General features: G+C 46.4%; 1 protein-coding gene across 2 annotated transcripts in view; it reads right to left on the bottom strand.

Moving 5' to 3' along the window:
* adamts2a (ADAM metallopeptidase with thrombospondin type 1 motif, 2a) overlaps window positions 1–25,253 on the bottom strand; it is a 48,584-nt gene extending 23,331 nt beyond the window's left edge. Inside the window, exons 1-3 of one of the 2 annotated variants that reach the window (XM_028983357.1) lie at window positions 25,079–25,253; window positions 23,337–23,743; window positions 5,041–5,215 (exon numbers count right to left, since the gene is read on the bottom strand). In XM_028983357.1, coding sequence (XP_028839190.1) covers window positions 5,041–5,215; window positions 23,337–23,743; window positions 25,079–25,169 — 673 coding nt within the window. In that variant the 5' untranslated portion in view covers window positions 25,170–25,253. The remainder of the gene's footprint in view (window positions 1–5,040; window positions 5,216–23,336; window positions 23,744–25,078) is intronic. The other variant, XM_028983358.1, reaches the window with a different exon arrangement.
* Window positions 25,254–25,902: the final 649 nt, after the last annotated feature.

Raw genomic sequence — 25,902 nt, 5'->3', positions numbered from 1 at the left:
ACGCAGCGACTCGGTAATGAAAATATGAGCTGCAGTGCAGGCCCGTTTCAGCTTTCATCCCTGATCCTGGATCAGCATTCATTTCACCCCAGGGGCTTCCCGATGACAGCGGACAAAACACTCCGGGCTCACGTTACCTCCAGCTCACACTCACATCTCAACAGAGTCCCATTAACACACGCACACACACTCTCTCACACTCTCTCCATGGTATACGCTCTCTAGTTATAGGAGGTATCACAGTGTCAGCTGATGTCGAGTTAAATAACAAAGTCATCATATTTCAAGGGTAAAGGCTGTGAAGCGGCACTCTGTTCTTTGCCAAAGGACAAAAATAGAACGCTACGACGACCACGTGCTGCTTGTTCCCATGCTGAGACATATGGACCCTTCCTGCTGATGAAGTATTGAAAATTGTCACCGCTAATACACCTTAAGGAGCTCCGACGTGCCCACCCACCAAAACAGGCACTCAATTTCATGGGGCGCTGCATACGAGCTGTGATAAAACTGCTGGTTCATGTTGTTTGTACAATACCATGGGAACTTCCAGAATGCCACAAACCTAGCATTCCCAACTGTATCAGCCACTTAGGACAAGATGAGACAGGACCGTATCAGGAGGATAGATCAGAGGTCCCAGGTCATGGCTGCTCACCACGTTAAAGAAGAATTCATTAAGATTTGCTGCTATAAACTTGAACTTAGCCCTCTGGCTCTTTCTGCGCAATGAGATATTGCCGATGTCATGGGTTTGATTATATAGAGCCTGATCCTGGCACCACATCCACAATGACCCAACAGCAGCATCAACGTAATTTGTAGGCGTGACCCTGTTTGCAAGAGGAAACATATTTCACCAACATAGTTAGCATGCAGAGCTCAGCGAGCAGCGGAGGAGCTAATGGAATCGTGGCACTGCGTATTTATTTATTTATTTATTTATTATAAATGTCAGGCCCATCTCAGCGCTGCCGAGCAACAGCAACAACGCGTCCCGGGATTGCAGCGTTGATCCAGCGCAGCGAAGGGCAACGCGTGTCCGCAAATCGTTACAGCCACCCCGCGTGCAAACAACACGAAGAGACGCTCAGTCAGCAATGAATAATATATCTATTTTTATTCAAAAGAGCCACAACTAGATGTGGACCGTGGTTAAAGGAGGCAGGGCTACCATTTGTACCACATTATGAAAAATGCCACTGTTGACGAAAAGCTACCGCCAAGCGAACCAGACATCAGGAAGCCCCGCGCATGGGGCGAAGGCTGGACACTGGGCGCCTAATTGTCTATTCCACCTTTAATGATGCAGTGAGGGACCTGAGCATGACTCCTAACGAGCGTTCAATGGCTCCAACGGCAATTACCATGCAACCCAAACACTCCATCTCTTGCGCTGGAAAAGCAGGGAGAGCTGCAAGTCATGAGCGGCGCGATGGACGGGGGACGCTGCGCCATGCGTCGCATCTAACCGATCTCTCATCCCCAGTCTTCTTTGTAACGCAAATCTGCGCTCTGCCGATGCAACAACAAAAAAAAAAAACAGCCACAGCTTGACAGTCATGGCTTTTTTTTAAAAAGTCCTTCCCAAGACAAGAAGAGCCTCCAAAGAGAAAAGGCGTTTGAAAGAAATCAACTGCAGAATGCACGTGGCACTTGTTGTTAGGCAGGGACGAGGGAGGGGTGCAGACATGGAGAGGAAGTCGGAAACATTTTGTCAGACTATTGAACTGCTGTCAGTTCAGGCCTGCACCTTAAATGCAAACCATATGTAGGACACCCACACACACCCAGCCCTTCACACACTTCCCCTCTCCTGTCTTACGAATCCACCCCGACCGAAGGACACACCGCAGGCTACGCCGAGGTGCCGCGTAAATTTTGGCAGGATGTGAGGGGCTCAGGTGGCTGAGCACTACTCCTGCGGCCAAGCTGAGCATTGTGAAATGTGCCCTGACAGGCCCGGATAAAACACACGGTGGGCTCAGGCTGCCCTCTGGCTGTGCCCCACCTACTCAGGCTCTCTCCCGGTCACCGGAGAGCCTCCGGCCGAAAGTGTCCCCTCCTGACCTCTCGGCATCGGCCCAGCCCCCCACCGCCGGGCGGACTGCGACACGCCGCAATATCATAATCCAGTGGCTGTGCACTAAAATACCCCGGCGCGCTCCAAAGAGGCACAAATTGAGAAAAATGTGGGCAGCGATGACAGGCTCTGTCCTCGCTAGGCCCTCCGCTGTCAGATCTTCAGGGTCTGCAAAGTGAGGTAACGACACTGCTGGAACCGCGGAGAGAGAGCCGGGATGAGGCATCAATAAGTCACTCCGTTAGCAGATACAGCCCCTTCTCCTCAGGTTTCAGCCAAGGAAAACATGGTCGGCTGGAGTGTGTGTTGAGCATGCGTCTCCCAGCTACGTTAAAATGAATCTTCATTTCCTTATATTAAGGAAAGCTGCATTTTCATAAAACAAAAGCAGAAAAAATTTTTTTTAAAAGAAAATAAACACATCACAAATATTTCTATCATGGAGTGACCCCCTTAGACAATAGTACTTTTTTCTATGTTCACTAGTACTGTCAACATTAACAATATTGGGAAAATTCTGCAATGGGTCATTCAGACAGTTTACCACGGAGACTATCGGTGTACCTCATCGCATATTTCTGTCATTCCGCCGAGCTCTGTGATGGCATTGTTAGTCACATTGTGATCGCTTAAACGCGTCGTCAAGGTCCAATTAGTTCCACCACTTTCACCTTCTCTGCTGCTCGCTTTCTCGGGAACTTTTACTGTACTTTCGGCTCTGCCCTGCTTCTCGCCTGCCAAGTGGAGCTTAAAATCCCATCAAGCCTGCCACGTAGACGCTGCCTGGCTGCCTGGATTCAGCCTTGGCTGCCGAGCCAGAGCCCGATCCGCCCACTTATGCAGCTCGCAGCTGAGGTCGCCCAAGACCTCGCGTTCGTCCATCATTCTGAGAACGCACTCACACCCACGCACGCCGGGCCTCCTTTGTGATGCCTCTGAACGCGGAGACGGGTGTTTACTTTGATTTATGGGGTGTGTAATGTGCGTTTTTTTAAATGGAGCGCAGCCTGTGCTGAATGACACACACACAATGCATGGCTTCACGGCTGCGCTGCTTGAGGGAATCTGGTCTTGAACCAAGACCTTTTACCCAGAGGATCGGAGCATCAAGGACGCTGAGACACGACTCAAAGCCTCGGTTCCTCACGAGCAAAACAAAAGACCAGCCAAGATTCTAAGATTCTGCGGGCTTGTTGTGCAAGTTTTAGAATGAAGAATCTCAGCATGTCCCCAATACGTTCCACACATCAAGTGCAATGCAGCTATAACATGAGTGTGTGAGAGTGGGTTAGAGTTATTCGTCGTCCTCACTGAGACATTATGAAGGTCCAGATAAATTTAAAATGAGCTCAGTGTGCAAATAGTGAATTTTAATATTAAGTATTATTATTAAGGTGGTGAATGATTAAACCACATAACTGAAGAAGAAATGTCTTTTTTAAATTATTATTTATTCATTTATTTATTTCATTGGGGATTAATACAGTGCATTTGAAGTGCTTGGGCTCACCAGTGTTGTCCCCTTAAAGAAATTATAATAGAATGACAACTTTCAGCCATATGGCAGACTGGTGGTTTTGAGGTCTGGCAATGCAATTTGCTTCACTCCCAAGGAACTGCACTGTAAAGTACAGAATAGTATTTTATTACCTTTACACTATTATGTATATGGGTAACACATTTATGACATCTGGTCTGTGAAAAAGAAGGAACACAAATGCGGTATGCCTGTGTGTGTGTGTGTGTGTGTGCGTGTGCGTTTGTGTGTGAGAGAGGGGGGGGTAAGTGTGAGGCTGTGTGTGTACATTAAACCACCATCTGGCAAGGTTACTAAAATATTTCTGCACCCAAAGTGTATTTCAGGCCACGCTCTGAAAAAGGAACAGTAACCCGAAGTGACACAGGCCCAACCTGGCAACGTCCTGTCGGTGAACTGTACACCTGAAATTCAAAGTGACACCTGAATGCCGTTCTTTAACTTCCTTCCATAAAGTTTACAGCCCACGCCCAGTGCTGAGAGCTTCTATCACAGAGGCATAGAGGTGGGGGTTAGAAAAGAGGGACACCCTAGGAAACAAGTCCCAAGGGGGAGCTGGCCTCTGAAAATCGGATGATTTGGTCTGACAGCCAAGTGGCGGAATGAGAGGAGGGGAATGCACTGGCCTGAGATTCGATCCATCAGGAAGAGAGCACTTTCAGAAAGCCAGGGTCAACAGATGAGTGAGACAAGCGCAACACAAACATTTTGGTTTTACGAATATGTTTTTCTTTCCTAGCATCATCTTTGATGCTGAGGGAAAATTGTGATTTATTCTAAAAAAATTCATTATTGGTTCACAAATTGCTTTTAATCATACTCAATACTAAATGACATGAGCTAAATCATCAACTGATTAGCTGAGCGTTACCTTGACCAAACATGTGGTCATGACTAAACTGGACTGTGGAAAGTAGAAAACAAGTATAATGAAACATTATAAACAGTTCATGGAATATAGACATACTGTATATTCCACATTTAGATCATTATTATTATTTTTTGTCACCCTGAATGCCTCTGTGGCTTGACCTGGCATTCTGAATGGCTGAGAGGACATATCATGACCACAGCACACCAGTGGCAATATCTTTTGCTATTGCGCTTAATTAAAATGCACTTATTTGCCTGGAGTGACCAGAACCCGTTTGGGAAGTAATTAAGCTGCGATCCTGGTGCACTGTAAAATTCTGTCAGGAGTCACGTGTTCCGGACCGGAGTTTGTATTGTGTGTGTGTGGATAAGGATAAATGTACCTTGTTTCTGCTGAGTTGTTGCCATTGTATTCATTGTATGTATTACTAGTCCTCTTTGTGTATCTTGTGCCATGCATTGCTGTCCTAATATGTTTTGTCATTGTACCCTGTCCTCTGAAATCAGTGGTGTTTCCTTAAAATATACCACCCTCACCCAGTCTCACCTCCATGTTGAACATCTGATGATGGCCTGTTGTCTGTAGGCCTCAGAATAGCTGAAGAGCGGTAGACAACATGGTGGCGGCCAGGACCCCCGTCCTCTTCCCCTGTGAGCTCTCCCCCTCCCTTCTCCACGGGCTCGATGAAGAACTCTTCCTCCCCGGCACGGATCATCCCCGCCTGAGAGAAGGACAGACAATAACACCAATAAATAACGAGCGCGAGATCAATTTCTTCTCAGAACCGGAAGGAGGGGGTTCTGTTCTCAGTGGCTGCTGCAGATGGAAACATCTCACTAACTCACACTCTCATTTTCAATAAATCCACTTAACCCACATCAGGGTTGTGGGTGCAGGAGCCCGTCCTGGGTCATCAGGTGTGCATGCCTTTGGAAAAACCCAAAGGAAAGCCGCCACCTACATGGGAGTGAACATGCACACTCGGCACAGACAAAGCTGGGAAAAGGGATTTGAACCCACAGTGCTACCCACTGCGCCACCATGTGGCCAAATTCCGTATATAGAGGCAAACTCAATAACCTAGTAGTCCAGGGCAGTTAAATGTTCCCCCTGCTCCCTGATTCAAGTAATCCGGCAATCAAAAACCCTGTCATGATCTAAAACGGACGTAATGGAGAAGGGAAAAGATGAAAAGGCGCTGATCCCTAGCCCTCCTAAAATTATGAGCCCTCTGCTGCTTCAGATCTTCACATAGTTGAATGGCTGAGTCGATATCCCTGTGTTTCTGTTCCAGGAATGACATCAGCAGTGCTGCGGGTTAGGGGTAGGGTTATACTTACTCCAGGATGGACGGAAACATACGGATCATGTTAACGCTCAACAGATGATGCAGCGGATCTCGGCAACATTTTCATAAAACGCTGTTATATTAGTAATAACATGGGAAGCAGAAAACCTTCTTGAAATGCCTTTCAATTTTTTTCTTCTTTAAACTAATTTCCATAATCAATCAATTCTTTTTTTTTCACAAGGCTTTTTATAGTGCTCAAGGCCCCTTGTGAGTGAACCAGAGGCAACAGTGGCAAAGAAAAACTCTGCAAGGGGAAGCCATCCTACTCTGGTCAGCACTGGATTATCCTGGGTTTCATAGATGGTATAGATGAGAAATCATGATGAAAAATGTTCGGTGGACCCCCTAATTCATATACCACCCATTTTATCGAATAAATGTAACATTCTGAAATTAGCTCTGCCAAATATATTAACATTTTCAAAATTCTTTTTTATTTTGTCCAAGATGTCAGTATTACTATTACTGACCCAGACTACAGCCATTAATATATAAACCCTTTCTGAACAGTAAACAAGGATTTTTACATGATCTGTGATAACATGAGAGAAACAATAATGAGATGGTGACAGCATAGCTCAACAGTTGACTCTGTTTATGCTGCGGCTGCTGTTCCGGCGTCTTCCGGCTGCATCAGGCTCATTTAGAAAATCAAGCAGCCGGGATGTCAGAGGAAAAGGCAACCGGGGGCCTGAGAGAGATGGGCCGATCGATCAGAGGCCAGGGACAGGACACACAGCAACGTCTCTCTGATTTATTGGATTTTCCCTGTCAGAAAAACCAGGGTCTTTTCCCTTGACTTCCATACCAAATGAGACGGCTCGAGGCGGAGAGAGGGAGGAGGAGGAGGACGAGGAAGAGCGAGATGTGAAATTGATATCAAGGTTACCCGCCGCCTCTGATGTGGGGAACGGGTGTCGGAGGCTCTTATAACGTGGTGGGAGTCACCTGAGCAGCGCTGCCCACCACCAGCTGACCAGAGAGGCTGCTGGTCCCAGGGGGGTGCTGAGGTAGATTAAAAAAAAAAGTGCTCTCTCTCTCTCTCTCTCTCTCTCTCTCACCATCCCTCGGAAACACAACACTCTGAGATAGAGCCCGGGTTTCATTTATAGTGGAAAGCGCCCAGCCTCAAACTGCCTATGGCGGAGGAGAGCTGACACAGGCTCCTCCTCCCACAGGGCGCAAAAATAAGCAGACAAATAAGTGGACGCAAACTCCTGCGGAGGTGTGTGACTTTTCCACTCGCTGTGTTTCCTGGAAGCGGGAGCAGAAAACTGCAGTGTCCTGTGTCCAGACGGAGCACGCTCTCTTTTCCATTCTCCTCCGAGGGAAAGCCTATCTGTTCAAGTTACTTCGGAAAAACCAATAAACCACGGCGAGGGCGCCTTTACTCAACAATGCTACAAGTTTGGGGTTTCAGCAGGATCATACTTTCCGCTGGGACCTTGCCATAATCCTCAGATGGGAAAAGAGGAGCCAAGTCGCCATCAAACTAATTCCTCACCTCGCGGAAACCTTGTCCAGCTGATATATATCTCTTGGACCGGAATGAAGCATTCTTAAAAGTCCGGGAACCAAACAATGTGATTTATAGTGAAAGAATAACAATGGAAGACCTGTTTACCTACTCTGGACCAAATACAAAAAAAACTAGTAAAGTAACAAAGATAAAGATCAATGTTTCACGTTTGGACAGTGAAACTGTGAAAGATGTTTGTCATTCATTCGTATCTGCATGGCTGACCTGGTGGCACAGGGGCCCAATATTTGCAGCAGAGCACTGACAGACAGAAGATCGATAATGTCCCATCAAGACTATGGTTCCAATTTTAGAAAGAAAAAAAAATTGACAAGTGTACATAGACACGAGAACAAAGGAGTACTTGCTAGTGGCCTTTATTTTGGAGAGGAGAAGCTATAACTACCCACCCTTGGTTCTAACATACTTGTTATCGAGGCCCAATTGACTCCTCGTGGTCTTAAACCTAAAAGAAGTGATAATAACTCTTTTAAGAAAACATAATTTGTGTGTCCTGGACATTTGGGTGGCAGTAGCCAGAAGAATGAACCAGAAGAAAGGCATGGGTTCAAAGCTCTCCCTGAGGAGACACTTAGCACTGAGTTGCTCCGGGGGGACTGTCCCTGTAACTACTGGCTGTATATTGCTCTGGATAAGAGCGTCTGATAAATGCTGTAAATGTTTTCAGTGGACTGGCACCCTGTCCAAGGCCGTTCCTGCATCCCGCACCACCCCATGATCATGATCCAGGCTGTAAAGATGGATGGATGGAAAGATAAAAAAGGGCTTTTTTCTGCTTTGAAATTCAAACCCTAAGAATGTTCTTAAACTCCGGAGGCTTGCATGCCTGTTTGAATCAGACCTCAGTCACCACACTTCCAGCAGACTGGAAAGTGTAGCTTCTTCTGCTAGATATTTATATATATGCCTGGATCCCACCCAATTCGTACATTACACTTCTTGAGAAGTGGTGGAAACCCGGTCACTGGAAGGGTTGCGTTGAGAAGGAACAGTCAGCAGCTGAAACATTCCAGATCCGTGCTGTCTGATCCGTGCCGCCCCGGCTCAAGTCCCCGTCTATCGGTGAGGTCGGCCCTTCTGCAGGACTTCGGATGTTGTAAACAGCTCCTGGGCTGCCAGTGGATGGGGAGGGAGACACACAGAGAGCCAGATGCTGGTTCCAGCTGAAAGTGGTTTCTCAGGGGTGGAACAGCACTGGCTCAGAGCTGACAGGGTCACCCTGCCTCCACCCTCACTGAAGACCTGTCCTGCCAAGCCCATAATGAGGACACCCTGAGGTGTGTGAATGATGCTAGGAAATATGCAAGCTGATCAGCAGATTTTTCTGTGAGATGGACTAGATAAACTGTTGAGAATTCCTGGAAAACAGGGGTGCTTTCTAAAACGAGTTCAGTGTTGCCCACTGGACTTGCCTTTAATAAAACTGCATTCATCAGAACTAAGAAGGTAAAAAATTTTTTTTTTTTGCTAATTTCTGTGTTAGTCTTCCTTCACCCCGTGGGTTTAAGGGTTTAAGGACTCATACACCAGAAACCGGTGTTTTCCAGCTGGCTGGCCTGTTCAGTCTAGTACTGTTATTGCTGCAAAAGGTTTCCTTACCAAGCAGTATTCTTTAAACATGCATATAATTAAAAAACATTTAAAGTACAGTCGCAAACCCTGTATGCTACATAAGAATTCTTAGATTAAAATGATTGTCATTGTGATACACTGCAGCACAGCACATGGTGACACAATGAAATGTGTCCTCTGCTTTTAGCCATGACAGGCGCCCGGGGAGCAGTGTGTGGGGACGGTACCTTAATCAAGGGGGTCTCAGTGGCACTTTGGCGGTTTGGGATTCAAACCAGCAACTTACGATTATGGGTTTCCTTACCCGCTAAGCCATCCACTGGCCCTAGGTAGTAATTGTGTAAATCTGTCCCCTGATAATTTATCTGCATGTTTGGTTTGGAGGTGAACGTGGTTCTGTGATGACCCCATGTACAAGGGGAATTACAAGCAAAGATAATGTACTGAAACTGAAAAAAGAAGGAGATGGCTAAGCCTTGTGGGTAGGAGGCCTTGACTGTCATTTATTGCCTCCTCCCATCTTGGCGGGGTAGGTAGTTCAAACCTATAAACCAGAATACCCAGGTTCAAACCCCACATACTACCATTGTGTCCCTGAGCAAGAGACTTAACCCTGAGTATCTCCAGGGGGACGGTCCCTGTAACTACTGATTGTAAGTTAAGGGCAAGGGATAAGGGCATCTCATAAATGCTATAAATGTATTTCTGTCTGTTTATTTCTGTAAAGCCTGAAGATATACATAATGTTAAATTAGCAAAAATCTTGCCCACTGTGTTACCTTTAAATGAATCATATTTGAGTTTGGATTAAAAGAGGATGAATTCACTGCAATAGTCTTTTTTATAATTTTTTTTATAAATGGATTATTAAGTTATGTAAGACTTTATTGAAGTAATTGTTGAATTAAAATTTGAAGAAAATGCCAGAATACATTCAAGAATTCATTCACTGAATCAGTTATCAGTTTGTCAAAGTTTTGGTAGAATGGCCCGGTCATATGAAAAAATAAATGTACATCCCTAGGCAGGGTTCAGCAAAGCTCCTCTGCATGAACTTTATTCAGGGATCAAACGGTGTTGAAAATCAGTCACGACACAAGAAGCTTTTTTCGAACGAAAGCAAATACCAGCCTCGGTGCACTGGCCACAGGAGAAAAGTGACAGAGGACGATTCCGGCTGTCAGACTCCATTCCCGGCTCAAACATTTATGGAAGCAAAGTCGGGAGAAAGAGGCAGACAGTCACACAGAGAGAAGAAAAGAGGGAGCAGGGCTGAAGGAAAAGGCGCTGGGGAAAAAGCCTCGTAGCTGCAAAGAGGAACGCTGGGCCCTCCTGACACTTCCTAAATGAGGGGGTCATGCTGTCTTCCACTTAACACTCCTGGGTTATTACAGGTCACCAGATTAGAGGCAGAAAAGACCAAACATGCCTGACTGCATGAAGGGGGGATGCTGACTAAACTGACATGAGCAATCACCATCTCCATAACACGTCTTTACATTTACGGCATTTATCAGACGACCTCATCCAGAGCGACCTACAATCAGTGGTTACAGGGACAGTCCCCTGTCTTGCTCAGTGGGACTTGAACCTGGGTCTTCTGTTTCATAAGTGAGTGTGTAACCCACTTGGCTGCTACCACCCAGTATATATTACAGCGGTGCATAGAATAGGGCGCAACGTTGCAACTGAAGTCAACCATCATTTGCTTAAAGTGCTGTGGATGTATAACACACCCCATATCCTGGTGCTTTACTTTGTTTTCCGTCTTTTTGGTGGATTTGTGTCTCCCCTTGGGCTCCTGTTTACCAGCTTGCCCCCCTGTTCCCAACTGAAGGCATCAAAACACATTTGCTTGGGTTTATTGAAAGTTGAAGTGTGTGTCCTGCAACCTGCAGAATATTTATAGTAGTGTAGTGTACTGTGGTACAGTAGCAGTAAAGTGAAAGTGAAGTGAAAGTGATCAGTTGTAACCAAGTGCTCGCAGTGAAATATGGTCTCTGCATTTCACCCATTCAACAAGGGAGCAGTGGGCACCCATGAACCGTATGGTGTGAACTGGTATGGTATGGACCGCAAAGTCCTAGGTTCAAACCCCACTTACTACCATTTAATCAAAAATCTGGACAAGGCATTAGGGAATTGATTGCAGCGCCACCACCAGGGCTTCCAATGTTACTAATTTGGTCTAGGTGGCTTTGTACACTGTATAAATGGATGTCCAGTGATGAAGAAGAAGAAGATTTTGTTTCAGCTGTCTATTTTAGTCCTCATGTTGCTCCTGGTTACAGTCTGGCCAGACCACACTACACTCAAGGTAAGAGAGAATGATAGATGGACTGACCAGTCACTAGTGGTGACACTCTTTCATTCATTCCTGCTGGCAAAGCCATAGTTCGGGGAGCTTCAGGGGACACAAGCTGCCAGCCTCACATGAGATGTTCAGACTCCTGAAATAAAATATGTTTGTGTTGTGTGTTTTATTACATTCCATTTTTTCAAACATCTGCCTCTACTAATTACCACAATCATTTTTGTGCGCTCTGATTGGGCCGTTAAAACTCTTTCATGAATCTTCTGTCGTTATTCAGTCCAAATGGCCCAACAGGCAGCACTAGGAATAGTAGAATGTTTTTCACAGAAACCCAATGACTTGGGAAGTGGTGGTACACACCCTGTCATAGGCCTCCACCAAAAGCCACGGTGAAATCCAAACCATGGGCAAAGGCCCATAATTCTCAAGAACTGTGTTGTGTTTGGTGTAACTTATAAGGTTTCAGAATGGTGCCGTGAAGAGCTTTGCAGCTCTTCGTGCAAGGAACAGGAAGACAACCAGCTGAGTTCTGATGATAAAACCCTGCAGAATGGCTAACAGTAGACATGATATATGTTTGGACAGATGTTCAATGTAAATCTCAAAAATCGTGGATAAGAAAAAGAAAAGCGCTTGCTTTTCCGATTTACTAGCAAGAAAAAGAGCCAAAAAAGGGTTCCTCATTAATCATTTTCATGCAGCACAGGACGTGCTTTGACAAAACATAAATAAAATTGTGGTTCCAAACTACAAACCTATGGTTTGCATTTTTGGCATGATTCTAAGGTGAGAAAGTTCTACGGTTCTGTGACAGTGAGCATTTTTTCTTTTTGCAACTGATGGTGATTTTTCCATCAATAATGTTCAGCATCACTCAGGATCCTGACGAGAACCTGCCAAATCCAACCCACTGTTGTCACGAAATTCTACGCATATCACTTTTCGGGGAAGCGTTGAAAACTTTGCCTTCAGAAACAGACTGTGGGGCTCCTGATCAAAATAAAGATCTGGAACCGAAACAACATATGAAAACAATGAAGATCTGCACCCCACTCCAAAAACGAGCGTGTCCCTTCTCAGCGTGTCTCCAGAAGCTCCAGATCAAGCTAATATGAAAGCTGGTTCACAACAAAAGCCAAACCTTGTTCCGCCTTCAGTCGGATGTTTGAACTCCCTCCAACAATCTGCTCTGCCTCGCTCTAAATCACTGACACTACGGGAAAATGGTCAGCCATCAAAACTGCCAAAAACTTTTTTTGGAGGCTCTCATGCAATGCGACTCCTGCATGTCTCCTGCAGTCAAATCGAGATGGATTGCAACGGCGAGTGTCAAGAACAACAAAGAACGACATGAGCTCCGAAAAGAGAAATAAAGATGGTTTGATACTGACGCCAGACAGCAAATCCATCTGTCTGCCTCAACTCCCAAATATTTTGCTAACAAGAAGATTCCATGTGCATTTTGTTGTGTTGCTCTAATGCCAACGGGGGACAGGACAATGCTACCAAATAAATGTGCCAAAGCATCCAGGCACTAAGCACCCCTCCACATTCATCCACCCTGTGACAGATACAGCAATGTGCTGAAGGGTGGTCCAAGCTGCTCTGTGCAAGAAGAACTCCAGACCTCACACGCAGCTTCCTTCCTCAGAATCTCCATGGAACTTGGAGCAGAGTGCCGCTGTGGCGTCTCTGGAATTGCACGGTGCACGTCTCCAGAAATGAAGGAAGATTTGTATCAGATTTATATCAGATCATACATCAAAAAGACCATTTCTTAAATGCATTAATACTCTTATTTTTAACTTCCTTAATTTACTTATTTCACCTGAAAGTCTGACCACCCAGACACTGCATGTAAACGCCAAAATCCAAATAAATTAATGATATTGCCACAGAACTTGTACTAGTCAAGTTGTTCCATGGACAACCACAGCTATAACTTGACTAGACCATTCAATTGGACAACAGTGAATTAAATTTTCATGTTTCATAAATATCAGGCATATAAAGGCAAAATGACGTAAATAAGGACAGACAAACAAATAAATAAATAAATAACCATATTTTGTGCTGATTAACATTTTATTAATTTTTTTTCACACATTGGCCACCAACTGCTCATCTGTGCTCTTTTGATCCTTGTCTAAGATTATTAAGCAATTATTAAACATTTATTTATATCCCTTTGCCAGTAGAAAGAGCTGTTCAATTTGTCATGTAGATCTCAGCATGCCCAAAAATGTCAGTTATACCCATATCACCCCTCGAAAATCTTGCGTACACGCAAACCTACAGCAGACATGGCTCTAGGTGGGATGAAGTTGTTCAGAAGGGGTTGCATGGATGGACACTAATTGTGTGTTTACAGGGGGACACCGGACACAGTGCAGATTCCAATATGTAAAGCGCACTCATTTCAGAACTATTGGTTTTTCAGTAAATTCTGTCAAAAGACACTCCTTAAATCCCTGCTGGAGCAATTTACTCTACTATAAATCCTGACAAGAGTGTCAATATGTCACTTTCAAATGGTAATATAACACACTGCCTGCTTGGTTGGGCCTCAGGCCAGAAGGAGGGAGAGAGAAAGGGGAAAGAGAGAGAGACAGAGAGAGAGAGAGAAAATGCTAGAATTTGAAAGAAAATTGGATACACCAGATCGATATGACAACACAGGCGGACGTCCTCGCAAAAGTCTAAACCTCATGCATATGGTGTCTGAAAGCTGCTGTGACCGTCCCAGGTGCAAAGGCAGAGGGAAATGACCCGTGCAGGTTATCTCCGAATGCACCAGGCGAACCGCACTGTACATTCCTCCTCAGGAAAAAGGCAAGTGTGCACAAGGCCTCCAGGGATTCGACAGAGAAAACACTGGCCTCCTCTCCTCCCTCACACAAACTGGCTGGTCACATGACCACGAGCAGGGATTTCGCATTCTTGGAAGCAAAACTGTGTCTGTCTCTGTCGAACAGAGCTATCCTCCCCATCAGGATTAGAGTCAATCCATTCACGGAATCCACACGGCCCCACACAAAGCAATGCTGTGCACTGAAAATCTATTTCATTTCCTTATTTTTTAAAGACTTTCCACCTCTTTTTCCCCAACGCATTCCAGCCGAATCGTTGCAGCGGGCGGAATGTTAATGATATTATCAAAGGCTCCACGAAGACAGGTGCCAGAAGATTCCAGAACACCCCTACCTGACGAGAGCTCCTCTTTCATCCCACGCCACAGTGAGTTGAGCCCTGCAAAGAGCTGGCTGTCGGAGCAAAAGAAAAAAGAAAAAAAAAAAAAAACAGGGGGCACTGCTTTTGGACGAGGAAGGAGAATCTGGGTCCTGTTTGTTTCCAAAGAGCGGAATCCATTCCCATTGTTGCCATGTCAATGAAGCAGCGCAAGCTGCTAACACGGCCATGCAAAAAACCTATAGCCTAACGTCACACTTCACAGCTATGTCATCAAAAGCCCACATTCAGGAGATAAACGGATACTTAAAAAGTGCCAAATCTGAATTGCTGTTATGCAGGCTTGAAATGAGATTACGAGAAATATCTCGATTATTTCCAGAGGTGGACACACCATCTCGTGTGCTTCTGTTGCACTTTACACACCACATATTTTAAACGGTATGTCTAAACCATCACAGTGAATGTTCAACGGTCATTGATTAATGTAACGCAGAGTCACATATATGAGTTTCACGTGAGAACATAAAACTGCAGCCTTTAGCTAAACAGCAGGCGTAGAAATGATCTGTACACGATAACAGTGCTGCAATGACACAACGCATGTTCGTTGTATTAAAAGATGATGCTTATCAAATCAATCCAGGGGCCAATCATCAGCAATACTCAAGATGCATTTCTTCATCAAACAAGTGAAGTGAAGTGATTGTCACATGTGATACACAGCAGCACAGCACACGGTGCACACAGTAAAATTTGTCCTCTGCATTTAACCCATCACCCTGAGTGAGCTGTGGGCAGCAATGACAGGCGCCCGGGGAGCAGTGCGTGGGGACTAGGGCTGCACGATTTGGGGAAAAAGACATTTTGCGATTATTGAGATCAAAATTGCGATATGCGATTGCGATATGATAAATGATACTTGCTTGTATATCAATGAAAAGTCGCATTCTAATAGTGAAATGTTTAATTTCAAAGTGAAACATACAAACTACTTATAACAACCTGAAATGCCCAGTGCTTTCAAAATACAATATTCTACAAAATTAAATAAATCACAAAAAACTCTTTTACATTACTGTCGAACGACAAACCCTGGTAAGGCTAAACAACTGTTTTGATTATATTTGGCCATTATAAAATCCCATATTATAGTTCTTACATTTAACCAAAACGTTGTTTGGAGGCTGACTTGAACACAGGGATGCATAGCTTTGCTAGCTTAGCTAAGGATAAGATTGAGGTGAGGTGAATTTCTTTAGGAAACCTTCAAAGTTTGAGAAGTTAACTGAACAGCAAAGAACAGTCTAAATAGTTAAAGCCTACGTTTAGCCAAAACGTTGTTTGGAGGCTGACTTGAACACAGGAACACTAGCTTAGCTAAGGTTAAGACTTATAAAATGGGATTTTATAATGGCCAAATATATTCAAAACAATCGTCCAGCCTTACCTATGAAATGTAATCCCCCGGGATCTGGTTTGGAGTGTACAGCGGTTTGTACAGCCCCAAGCAGCACAAGAGTGAGGCATTTTTATACACTTCTCTCCATAGACATGTATATGTTTCACGCCACTGCAGAGCCTATTGCAATATGGCGGTGACGTTGACGTACGATGCAGCGCGACATGCGGCGTCTAACCATATGTCTCCGAATCGAAAGTCATGTGACCAAACACGTCACATCCGATTGAAGTGAGACTTCAGTCAGCTCGCAAACTTTGAGAGAATGAGAGAATGGATCGGATATGTTGCTGATGCAATCCATGTACTAATCATTTAAATCGCAGCTTTTTGCGTTCATGTAATCGCACAGACTGACATCGCGATTACGATTAATCGTGCAGCACTAGTGGGGATGGTGCTTTGCTCAGTGGCACCTCAGTGGCACCTTGGCGGACTGGGAAACAATGTATCACAGGCTGATTAGGATTGCAGAAATGGTCTTCTTTTACCACCAAGGTAAAGCCATTTAAAACAATGTCTTTACAAAACCGCTCCAAATGTCAGTCACACACAAGCTCCACCCCCTAAGCCAGCATTACTAATTAATAGTTTCAGTAAATTTTTTGAGAAAATATTTCTCTTGTAGAGTTTCTAAATGCACTTTATTTATTACCAACTCGTGACTTTTTTTTATTTCCCACGTGTTAAATGGCTGTGTAAAACTAAAAAAAAAACGACTTGTGCTGTTTTAATGCCAATGCCCTGCCACCAGCTGCAAACTTGCTCACAAAATGCCATTTTGTATTTCAGCTGTATCTATGTGCAACTGTACTGTTTTATTGTTTGTCTTGTATCTTATGTCTAAACAATAGATCACCATGAGATATTCATATCTGTGAACAGAGGAATTCTGTTTCAATAAAAGTGAAGTTTAATTGTTTGGAACAGAACAAGCATAATGACATCCCTCTCTCTTAAATACATAGAGAGTTATCTGAAACCAGCTGCATGACATAAAAAAGATATACAACATGAGTTCCTGAGAGCACCACATTTCCATAGACGTAATTTGCTGTGCTGCTATTACTGAAAAAAATTGGATGCTGGTGATGTGAGGTCCCCTCATTTAAAAAATCTTTGTTGTCGCAGATTGGTGTGCTGATGGAAAGGTGACTTTGTGTGCCTTCATTAATAATCAATGCAAAAGCTTAAAATGATTCTGACCAGACGTAGAATGAAAGCATAAATAAGGCATGACTTTAATTAGCACAATACATTTTCATCTTCAGGTGGATTCACGATGTGCATTGATACTATGGAACTGAAATGCAAAGGGAGGCTCGGTTGAGGTAGAGCTTTAACACTAAACTTAATGGAAGCAGACAGGAAATCCAAATTTCACAATGAAATTGTGTGTCCCATTTTTAGTTTGTGTCATATATCAGATTTCAGGCAGCATCATTCTGTTGATATATTGGGATCTCAGGCACTACTGATTAGGTAAGACATGCAGGATCTGAGACATTCAGAATCGAGACCATGCTTTATCCTAGTGGAAGCTAATGGTGAAGGTGGGAAATGTAGCCAGTGAAGACTGAAAAGTGTTCACAATGACTTGATTCTTCCAATAAATGTTTCGTATGCATTTCAATGCATTCAGTGTATTTCAATGCCTTACTGATAGAATACATTGTAGGAGCAATGGTTAAGGAAGCGGCCCTGTAATCAAATCCCGATCTGTCAAGGTGCCACTGAGGTGCCACTGAGTAAAGCACTGTCCTCACACACTGCTCCCCGGGTGCCTGTCATGGCTGCCCACTGCTCACCAAGGGTGATGGTAGTAGCCTAGTGGGGTGGTAGCAGCCTAATGGGTAACACACTCGCCTATGAACCAGGAGACCCAGGTTCAAATACCACTTACTACCATTGTGTCCCTGAGCAAGACACTCCAAGTTACTCCAGGGGTCACTGTCCCTGTAACTACTGATTGTACGTCACTCTGGATAAGGGCGTCTGATAAATGGTTAAAAGCAGAGGACACATTTCGTTGTGTCACCGTGTGCTGTGCTGTGTATCACAATGACAATCACTTCACTTTCATGTTCATAAACTAGAACACCAAGAGCGTTACAGTTATGAGACATAATAAGCATGTTTGCTAACATCTTATCCAATTGGTTGACAGAAATGGTCTCGCTAATTAGCTGTAGCTTGGAGAGAAGAATCCAACTAACTAGCCAACACTCTGTGTCAACTTGTAAACAGTGAACTCTTATGATGGTTTGCCATTGTGCTTTAACACCCATCATAAATCACCTGCCTAATATGTTGTTTGCTAAACCTGAGAGGCATCAATTGACCAGCTTTACCTGTACCTGAGGGGCAGTGGTGGCCTAGCGGTTAAGGAAGTGGCCCCGTAATCAGAAGGTTGCCGGTTCTAATCCTGACCCGCCAAGGTGCCACTGAGGTGCCACTGAGCAGAGCACCGTCCCCACACACTGCTCCCCGGGCGCCTGTCATGGCTGCCCACTGCTCACTCAGGGTGATGGGTTAAATGCAGAGGACAAATTTCACTGTGTGTACCGTGTGCTGTGCTGCTGTGTATCACATGTGACAATCACTTCACTTTACACTTTACATCCCACAGATACTTGATGTGAAAAGAGATTATGAGACGGACCACAGCACAACCCATCCCATGAGGGAGCAGTGTGTGGGGGACGGTACCTTGCTCAGTGGCACCTCAGTGGCACCTTGGTGGTCCGGGATTCGATTACGGGTCTGTTTCCTTACCCGCTAGGCCAGCAACTGAATTTAGGGCACAAGGTTTTTCCTCCCATTTTGTTGCCTTCTCCTCGCCAAGTAAAGAGAAAAAAAAACATGTATGCATCAAGCTGTCCACATGGTCAAAAAAAAAAAAAAACATGAATCATCAGACCAGGTCACCGTCCTCCATGCTGACACCCACTTGCCCAGATGTAGGTGCTATCAGCAGTGGACAAGGTTCAGCATGGGCACCCTCCCCAAGAACCCCTTTCCATGGCAGCAATCGATTTTATTCGCGTCACCTCTCAAGGGACTGTGACGATGTTATGCAACTTATTGTTGTTCAACCTTCACAACCTGAAGTTGCATAAGTTCATCCCGAAAGCAAAATGTCAGCATGTTGTGCTGGTACATTAGCACTGTACCTCAGCAGAGGCCCTGCCGAGATGAGGCACAGTCATTTTGATTTCCTCCAGCGCCAGAGCATGGCGGCGACAACAGCTTGTCGCCCGGCTGGATGTCTGAGACGGACACTTGTAGTGCACCTCCCACGCTCTTCTCACTTAGCAGGGATTCGGGAATAGTGGTGGGCACCTGCCCTCCTAAGTATAGAAGCCCACTCCGTGCTTCGCCTGCCACTGGTTTCTGTGACATTTCTTCTGACACTGCGCCGAGCTGCAGGGAACCGGGGCGGCCTTACGTAAGTTCTGCAGGCACATATTTACAATCGAGAGTGCACATCAGCACACGCTTCAGGATTCTGTATTATTTCAGCACCTCCACATCCTACACCAGGAGAAACTGCAGTGCAGTGTGGATTCAAGGCATTGGGAGAAATTTTGCATGAGCCTGAGACTTCCCTCCAAATACAAGTAGGTCTGAAGCACTGGCTCAACAAAACGATATTTTCTTCCAGCAGCTGGAGCTGAAGAAACTCTCTGAACTGGACTTTCTGTGTCAATTTAGCATATGGTTGCTTAAAAAAAAGTCCATGTAGGGTTGCAGTTAGACTTTGAGAATATGAAACAGATTTCATGTGGCGCACAACCAAAGATCAGTTCATAGAATAACTTTTTTTTTTTGTTGCCTTTAAGAACACAAAATGGGAAAACTTAAACAATCGTGTGGTTCCAAGTTCTAAACCCTTAAAACACAGTAACACAGCTTTGTTACTTTGGTCATTACATGAAGGAGTCTCATCCACACGGCCAAAACCATTACTGCTCTTGGATCTGGAGATGAACGTGAGCCAAATGATTGTTTGTTTGCTCTTGAACGAATACTTTCTGATCTGCTCACCTACTCGATGTCCATAACCTCTTATTTGTAATCATGGTACAGGCTGCCGGACCCCCATCCCCGGGGACAGCGGAAACAGGGCGGGGTTCCAGCCCACTGCGGGGAGCTGTACGGGGCAACAACCGCAGAGTGGTTGGTCGCCAATTGAAATCGGTATCGGTTCGCGATCGCTGCTCGCTAATGAACGCATTATTGCATGCGCTTTTATGGCTGCGTGAACGTAGCTAGCCCGGCGTATTCGAGCTGTCGCGGTAATGAGGTCGCTGCGTGTCATCCATCATTACGTCGTTACGCTAAGCCGGTAATGGGAGAAATGTGCGGCGGTGTACCCTCCGCAGACAGAGCGTGGCGCTTCTGGTGGAATCCTTACTTTTGGTTTCATTACCGGATTACAAACTATCCTGTCGGTTCGCAATAAAGCAAGAATTTGTGTTGCCGTGTACCGCCTCCCCGAGAACATACATCATTTACCTTAAAAGTCTTCATTAGCTGCTATAACGCAATAATGTGTAACACAAGCTTCTTAAACTTTTAAACAAAGAAAAATCATTTAGGGTGAATAAGGCCTGTGAATAATGCGTCTTTGGCTGCAACGCGACACTTGCGAGATCTAGCGGCCTACCGTGCGTTCAAGCATCTAACACCTCCAGTGTGGGAGAAACGCTACAAGCCCCCCCCCCCCCCCATCGTGCGCTGCGACTCCGCGGGTTCAGCGCGGGGCTACCGCCGAGGCCGGGCCTTTCCGTCAGGGAGCGTGAGTGCGAACAGCAGCCTGCACTTGTGAGGTCACATGAGATCGCAACGCGATCCTTTCTGATAAAGAGGAAAAGGACACGCCACATCCGAAGGGCTCGGCCGATGCCGGCCCCCTTCCCTGGGCCACTCATATTCGATTGCACGTCTAGTAATGGAGCCCACAACGTATTAATCAAGTCTAAGTAGATTAATACTGTCGTATTCTCTTCATGCAATCATCGGCATTCTGCTCGGCGTTCCGCTGTTTCTCCGGCACAAAATCCACAGAGACCCAGCCCAAGTGTTAATGGTTAATTACAATGGAGTTACTGGGGCTTAGCTCAAAGCAGGAGGCGCCCCACCTCAGAGTCTTCACACCGCCGCCTTGTCGTCATTAAGAAAATATGATTTCCTTCCCGTCTGCTGAGAACCGGCAGCTGTCTCAGACAGTTCCCTTTAGCCTCCACGGGAATGGCAAAAACCCCGACAGAGCAAGTCCCTCCCCGAACTCTCGCCGCTCAGCTCTTCAAACCGGCAGCATGAGCTAAGTGAATGCAAATGGAATTCCGAGTGTGTCGCAAACAAAACAGGCAAACAAACACGCGCGTCTACCCGGTAACTGTCTCTCCCTGAGAAACGGTCCATGGCGGCGTTGCGGGTTTCGGCTCTGAAACCCACCACGAGGTGCCCGCCGGAGATGGAGCAAACTGACTTCCGACCACATAAACAACCCCAATTTGCTGCCATTCCAGTCAAACTGAGACTGCGCTGGACAGCATCTCCCCAGCTTCTGACTGTCGCCCACACCTTCCACGTGCGACGTCTCATGGACCCCCAAAAACGTCTTAACTGAGTTCAGGTTCAGTGTCTGGGCATCTGTCAACAAGCCCTCTTTGACTCTCGGTAGTTCAAGGTCTGAACATCTAGGAAAGAGATTTACGGGGTGTTTATGAACAACATGGACGTTGCCTGGTTGCCTGGTGCAGCACGATGTTCATGCTGTTGTGTACGGCGATCCATGTTGCCAATAAAACCATTCTGAGAAAACTCACAGATAATTTCATCAAAGGGTCTGCATCAAGACGTATGGCGCCTGCTGATATTTTTGCAGAAATGATTTATCATTGAGGTGCATCAAGACGGAACTAAACCCGAGGATTAGCGGTTAAGGAATCAGTAGGTTGTCGGTTCGAATCCCGATCTGCCAAGGTGCCACTGAGCGAAGCACCGTCCCCACACACTGCTCCCCGGGCGCCTGTCATGGCTGCCCACTGCTCACCAAGGGTGATGGGATAAAAGCAGAGGACACATTTCATGGTGTCACCATGTGCTGTGCTGCAGGTTCACAAGCCTGCAATAATTAGTGACCCCTGGAGCTACTCAAGGTTAAGCGTCTTGCTCCCTGACATTTTGTGGTCACCTGGTAAGCAGGTGAGTGTGTTCCACTACCACCAAACGGCACCAACGATTCGATGTTTCCGATGTAGTTTCGCAGAATGTCTGTATTAGAACAATGTCGGCTGACCGCTGAATGTCATAAGCATCACAGCTGCTTGTTCCATATTTGGGTGTGCATCTATCTAAAATGTATTTCAGGGTTTGAGAGTGTTTTGGCACCCTACTGCAATACAAGATGGGAAATTCCAGCACAATGATAGCCGACCATGCAGGACACCAGCAATCGTGCACGGCATTTTCTAAAGCCATGGTGGTGTTTTGGGCCAGAAGAGAGATCTGATATGGGTGGTTCCTGGGTTCCTGCCGGCCTCCTAAAACAACATATGAACTTCCTAATGTGCATCAACTTCTGCTTCTGCTCCACATCCCACGTCCTGACACTTCGGCTCCTTTACATTTACATTTACAGCATTTATCAGACGCCCTTATCCAGAGCGACTAACAGCCCTTAGTTACAGGGACAGTCCTGGAGCAACTCGGTATTAAGTGTGTTGCCCAGGGAAAGTTTGGTTTAAACCTGGGTCTTCTGGTTCAAAGGTGTTAACCACTAGGTTTACATTTACAGCATTTATCAGACGCCCTTATCCAGAGCGACTAACAGCCCTTAGTTACAGGGACAGTCCTGGAGCAACTCGGTATTAAGTATGTTGCCCAGGAAAAGTTTGGTTTAAACCTGGGTCTTCTGGTTCAAAGGTGTTAACCACTAGGTTTACATTTACAGCATTTATCAGACGCCCTTATCCAGAGCGACTTACAACCAGTAGTTACAGGGACAGTCCCCCCCTGGAGCAACTCAGGGTTAAGTGTCTTGCGCGGGGACACAATGGTAGTAAGTAGGATTTGAACCTGGGTCTTCTGGTTCGTAGGCGAGTGTGTTACACACAAGGTTACTACCACCACTAGTTTACTATCCAGCCTTTATTCTCGATTTTACGCCACAGCAGGATGTCAGCTAAACATGTGACCTGTTCTGCTGTCTCTCTCAGAGCCTAAATCCCCCTCTCTCTATTCAGACAGACTGTCTGTTCCTGGCGAAGAAAAAAACTGTTACAAAAACAGGACAGACAGAGAAAAAAGGTACAATTTTAATGAGACTCCAATAAATATTTATTAAGGACAGAGGTCTAGGTCTTATTTTAGCAGCTGGTCTCCCTGGACGAAATAAGGCACTCACCAATCCATCGCAGTTGCTGATGGCGACCGACGTGTCCGCCATATTTGCGACGCGGCCCACGTATAAACAGTCGCTGGGAAGGAGGGGCTCGGCGTGGTTCTGGTTTCCGTCCCCGTGCCACTCCACCCTGGCCCCGGGCGCCACCAGTCGTGAGTTGCGGCGCAGTCGCAGGTGGAGCTCCTGGCCGAAGACGGTGACGTTGTAGAACAGCGTGTCCACGCGACCCTGGGCATCTTCGGCCTCCTCATCCTCCTCCTCGCTGGGCAAGGCGTCTCTCCTTCGGCGCCGGTGGAGCAGCTGCTCGCCCAGCCGGCCGGCAGAGACGGCGTGCGTGAGGAAGCGGCCGCGGGAGTCCGTGCTGACCGGCCGGACCACCCCGTACTCCCTCAGCACGTGCGGGAGAGACTCTGCGAGGGGACAGGGGGAGCGTGGTCACACACAGAGAACGTGGGGACTCTGTCACAACCCACACGACAGGCAGCAGACACTCTACATATCATGATTATGCAAATTACATTGCACACTGGGCTCACAAATATTCTCAAATAATCTAATTATCATAACACAATTTACAAATCACATTTATGGAAAAAATTGTCTCCAATACAATGAAGATATTGGAAAAGGGATGAAAACAACACAAACCAAAAACCCTGTTGCAGTGCAAGGTGCGGTGGGGCATCAGCACCCCCTGAATACAGTAGCGGGGTGCATGGAGCTCCGACAGGAGATCCGTCACATCTGCCTCGGAATGAAGCGCGCGCCCGTGCGCGCGCACGCGCCGATTCACGCCAGGACGTTCCACTCCGTTTTTTTTTTTTTTGTTTTTTTTTAACATTCTGTCAGTTCCTCGGGAATTAAAACGAGCCGAACTCCGCACACATGTAGTCCGGCAGAGTTTGCCGAGTAATTCTCGAGATAAAATGACCACACGCGCACCAGGGATATAGAGACAGGACGCACGATGGAGAGATGTGCGACCATGACACACACACACACACACACACACACACACACACGCGCGCGCGCGCACGCACAATCCGTTTGTTTTTGTGACCCATGCTTTGGCGCGTTGGTCCTGGCCCGGGTCACGTGACCCCTCAACAGTTAGTCGATCGCGTTACGGTCGCGCCGCCGCAGCGCCGTGGCATCAGGGCAATGCCCTTCACCTCCGGGGCCGGGCTCCCGTCCCACCCCCCCAACTCTGCGGTAACCCGGCACCCAGGACCAAGTTCTCTTACCGTCTTACTCCTGACCTTAACGCGCCACGGCCGCAACACCCCGTTCCATTACTGTTCTTTTTTTTATTATTATTATTTCATCCTGGAATGTCACATTTCAAAACGTGCGTCCTGACGAAAATTGCACAAATTGTACATATGCATTGTTGGCCGTGTGAAAAGTTGTTAATGTGCGCGCGCGGCGAGGAACCCGGGAAAAGTTGCTGCACGTCGCACAGAGAATGACCGGGGACCAGGTTGGTGACACGGCCGCCACCGCGTCCAGCCACGATGTAAAAAAAAAAAAAAAAAAGAAGTTTTTTTAACCCCCCCTTTTTTTTTATATATATTTCTTCCGGCGGCGCGGAGTGCTGACGGGAAGCGCCTGTCCTTCCCCGACGCTCGTCGGCGCTTATTTCAAATAGCAATAATATATATATATATATATATATATTTTTTTTTTATTTCAACAGCAATAAAAAAACAATAAAAATGACGACGAACGGGAGGACTTGGACGTACCCACGGTGCCGGCGACGTAAAGCCCGCTCGCGTGGTGCGCGTGCAGGAACAGCGTGACGAGGAAGGCGCATCCGCGCATCCGTGCATCCATGGCAGGTCCGAGGAGAGCAGACCGCGCCGGCGAGAGGCGGACTTTGAGATCCCAGATAAGCGATCCAGCAGCGAACGCAACGACGGACCCCCCCTCCCCCTCTCCCCTCCCGACTGCAAAGTGCACCATGGAGGATCTCTCTCTCTCTCTCTCTCTCCCTCCCTCTCTCTCTCTGTCTGTCTCCCTCCGTCCCCTCCTCTCTTTCCTCTCTCCGCCGTGCGTGGACCATAATGCACCCGGACCGCCTCTGTTGCGCACGCACACGCCCCGAACTTTTACTTTCACAACTTGCGGCAGCACCCCGGGAGATCGGGGGGTGCGTCACTGACACCGCGGGGACACGTGCCGTCCACGCGAGAGACAGGTTAAAGGTGTTTGGGAAAAAAATAATCGAACATGGGGTTTTAAAAACCACGAGAAGCGAAGAGCGTTTCTAGGGCGTGTCCTGTGGGGGGAGGGAGGGAGGGTTCGCCGAAGCCACGCCCCTTTCGCGAGTGTCGCGTTATCGATGGATGTTGCGTCTGTAACCTGTGTCCCTGTGCAGGACATTTAACCCTGAGTGTCCTGTATGAGGTCATATATATGAGGTCAAATCCAGTTATAACAGGGTTGTTTACACCAAGGACTGTTGTTCAAGAGCACCGAATGTCTGAAAATAATATGGTGATGATCTTTGTGTGTCGGTTTAAAAATAATGGGGATACCCAGATGTGTCTGAATGGTAGTTACTGTA

Source organism: Denticeps clupeoides, chromosome 6, assembly GCF_900700375.1.
Source record: "Denticeps clupeoides chromosome 6, fDenClu1.1, whole genome shotgun sequence".
Lineage (NCBI taxonomy): Eukaryota > Metazoa > Chordata > Actinopteri > Clupeiformes > Denticipitidae > Denticeps > Denticeps clupeoides.
Note: the sequence above shows the minus strand (reverse complement) of the source record. Positions and strands in the feature narration are given on the sequence as shown.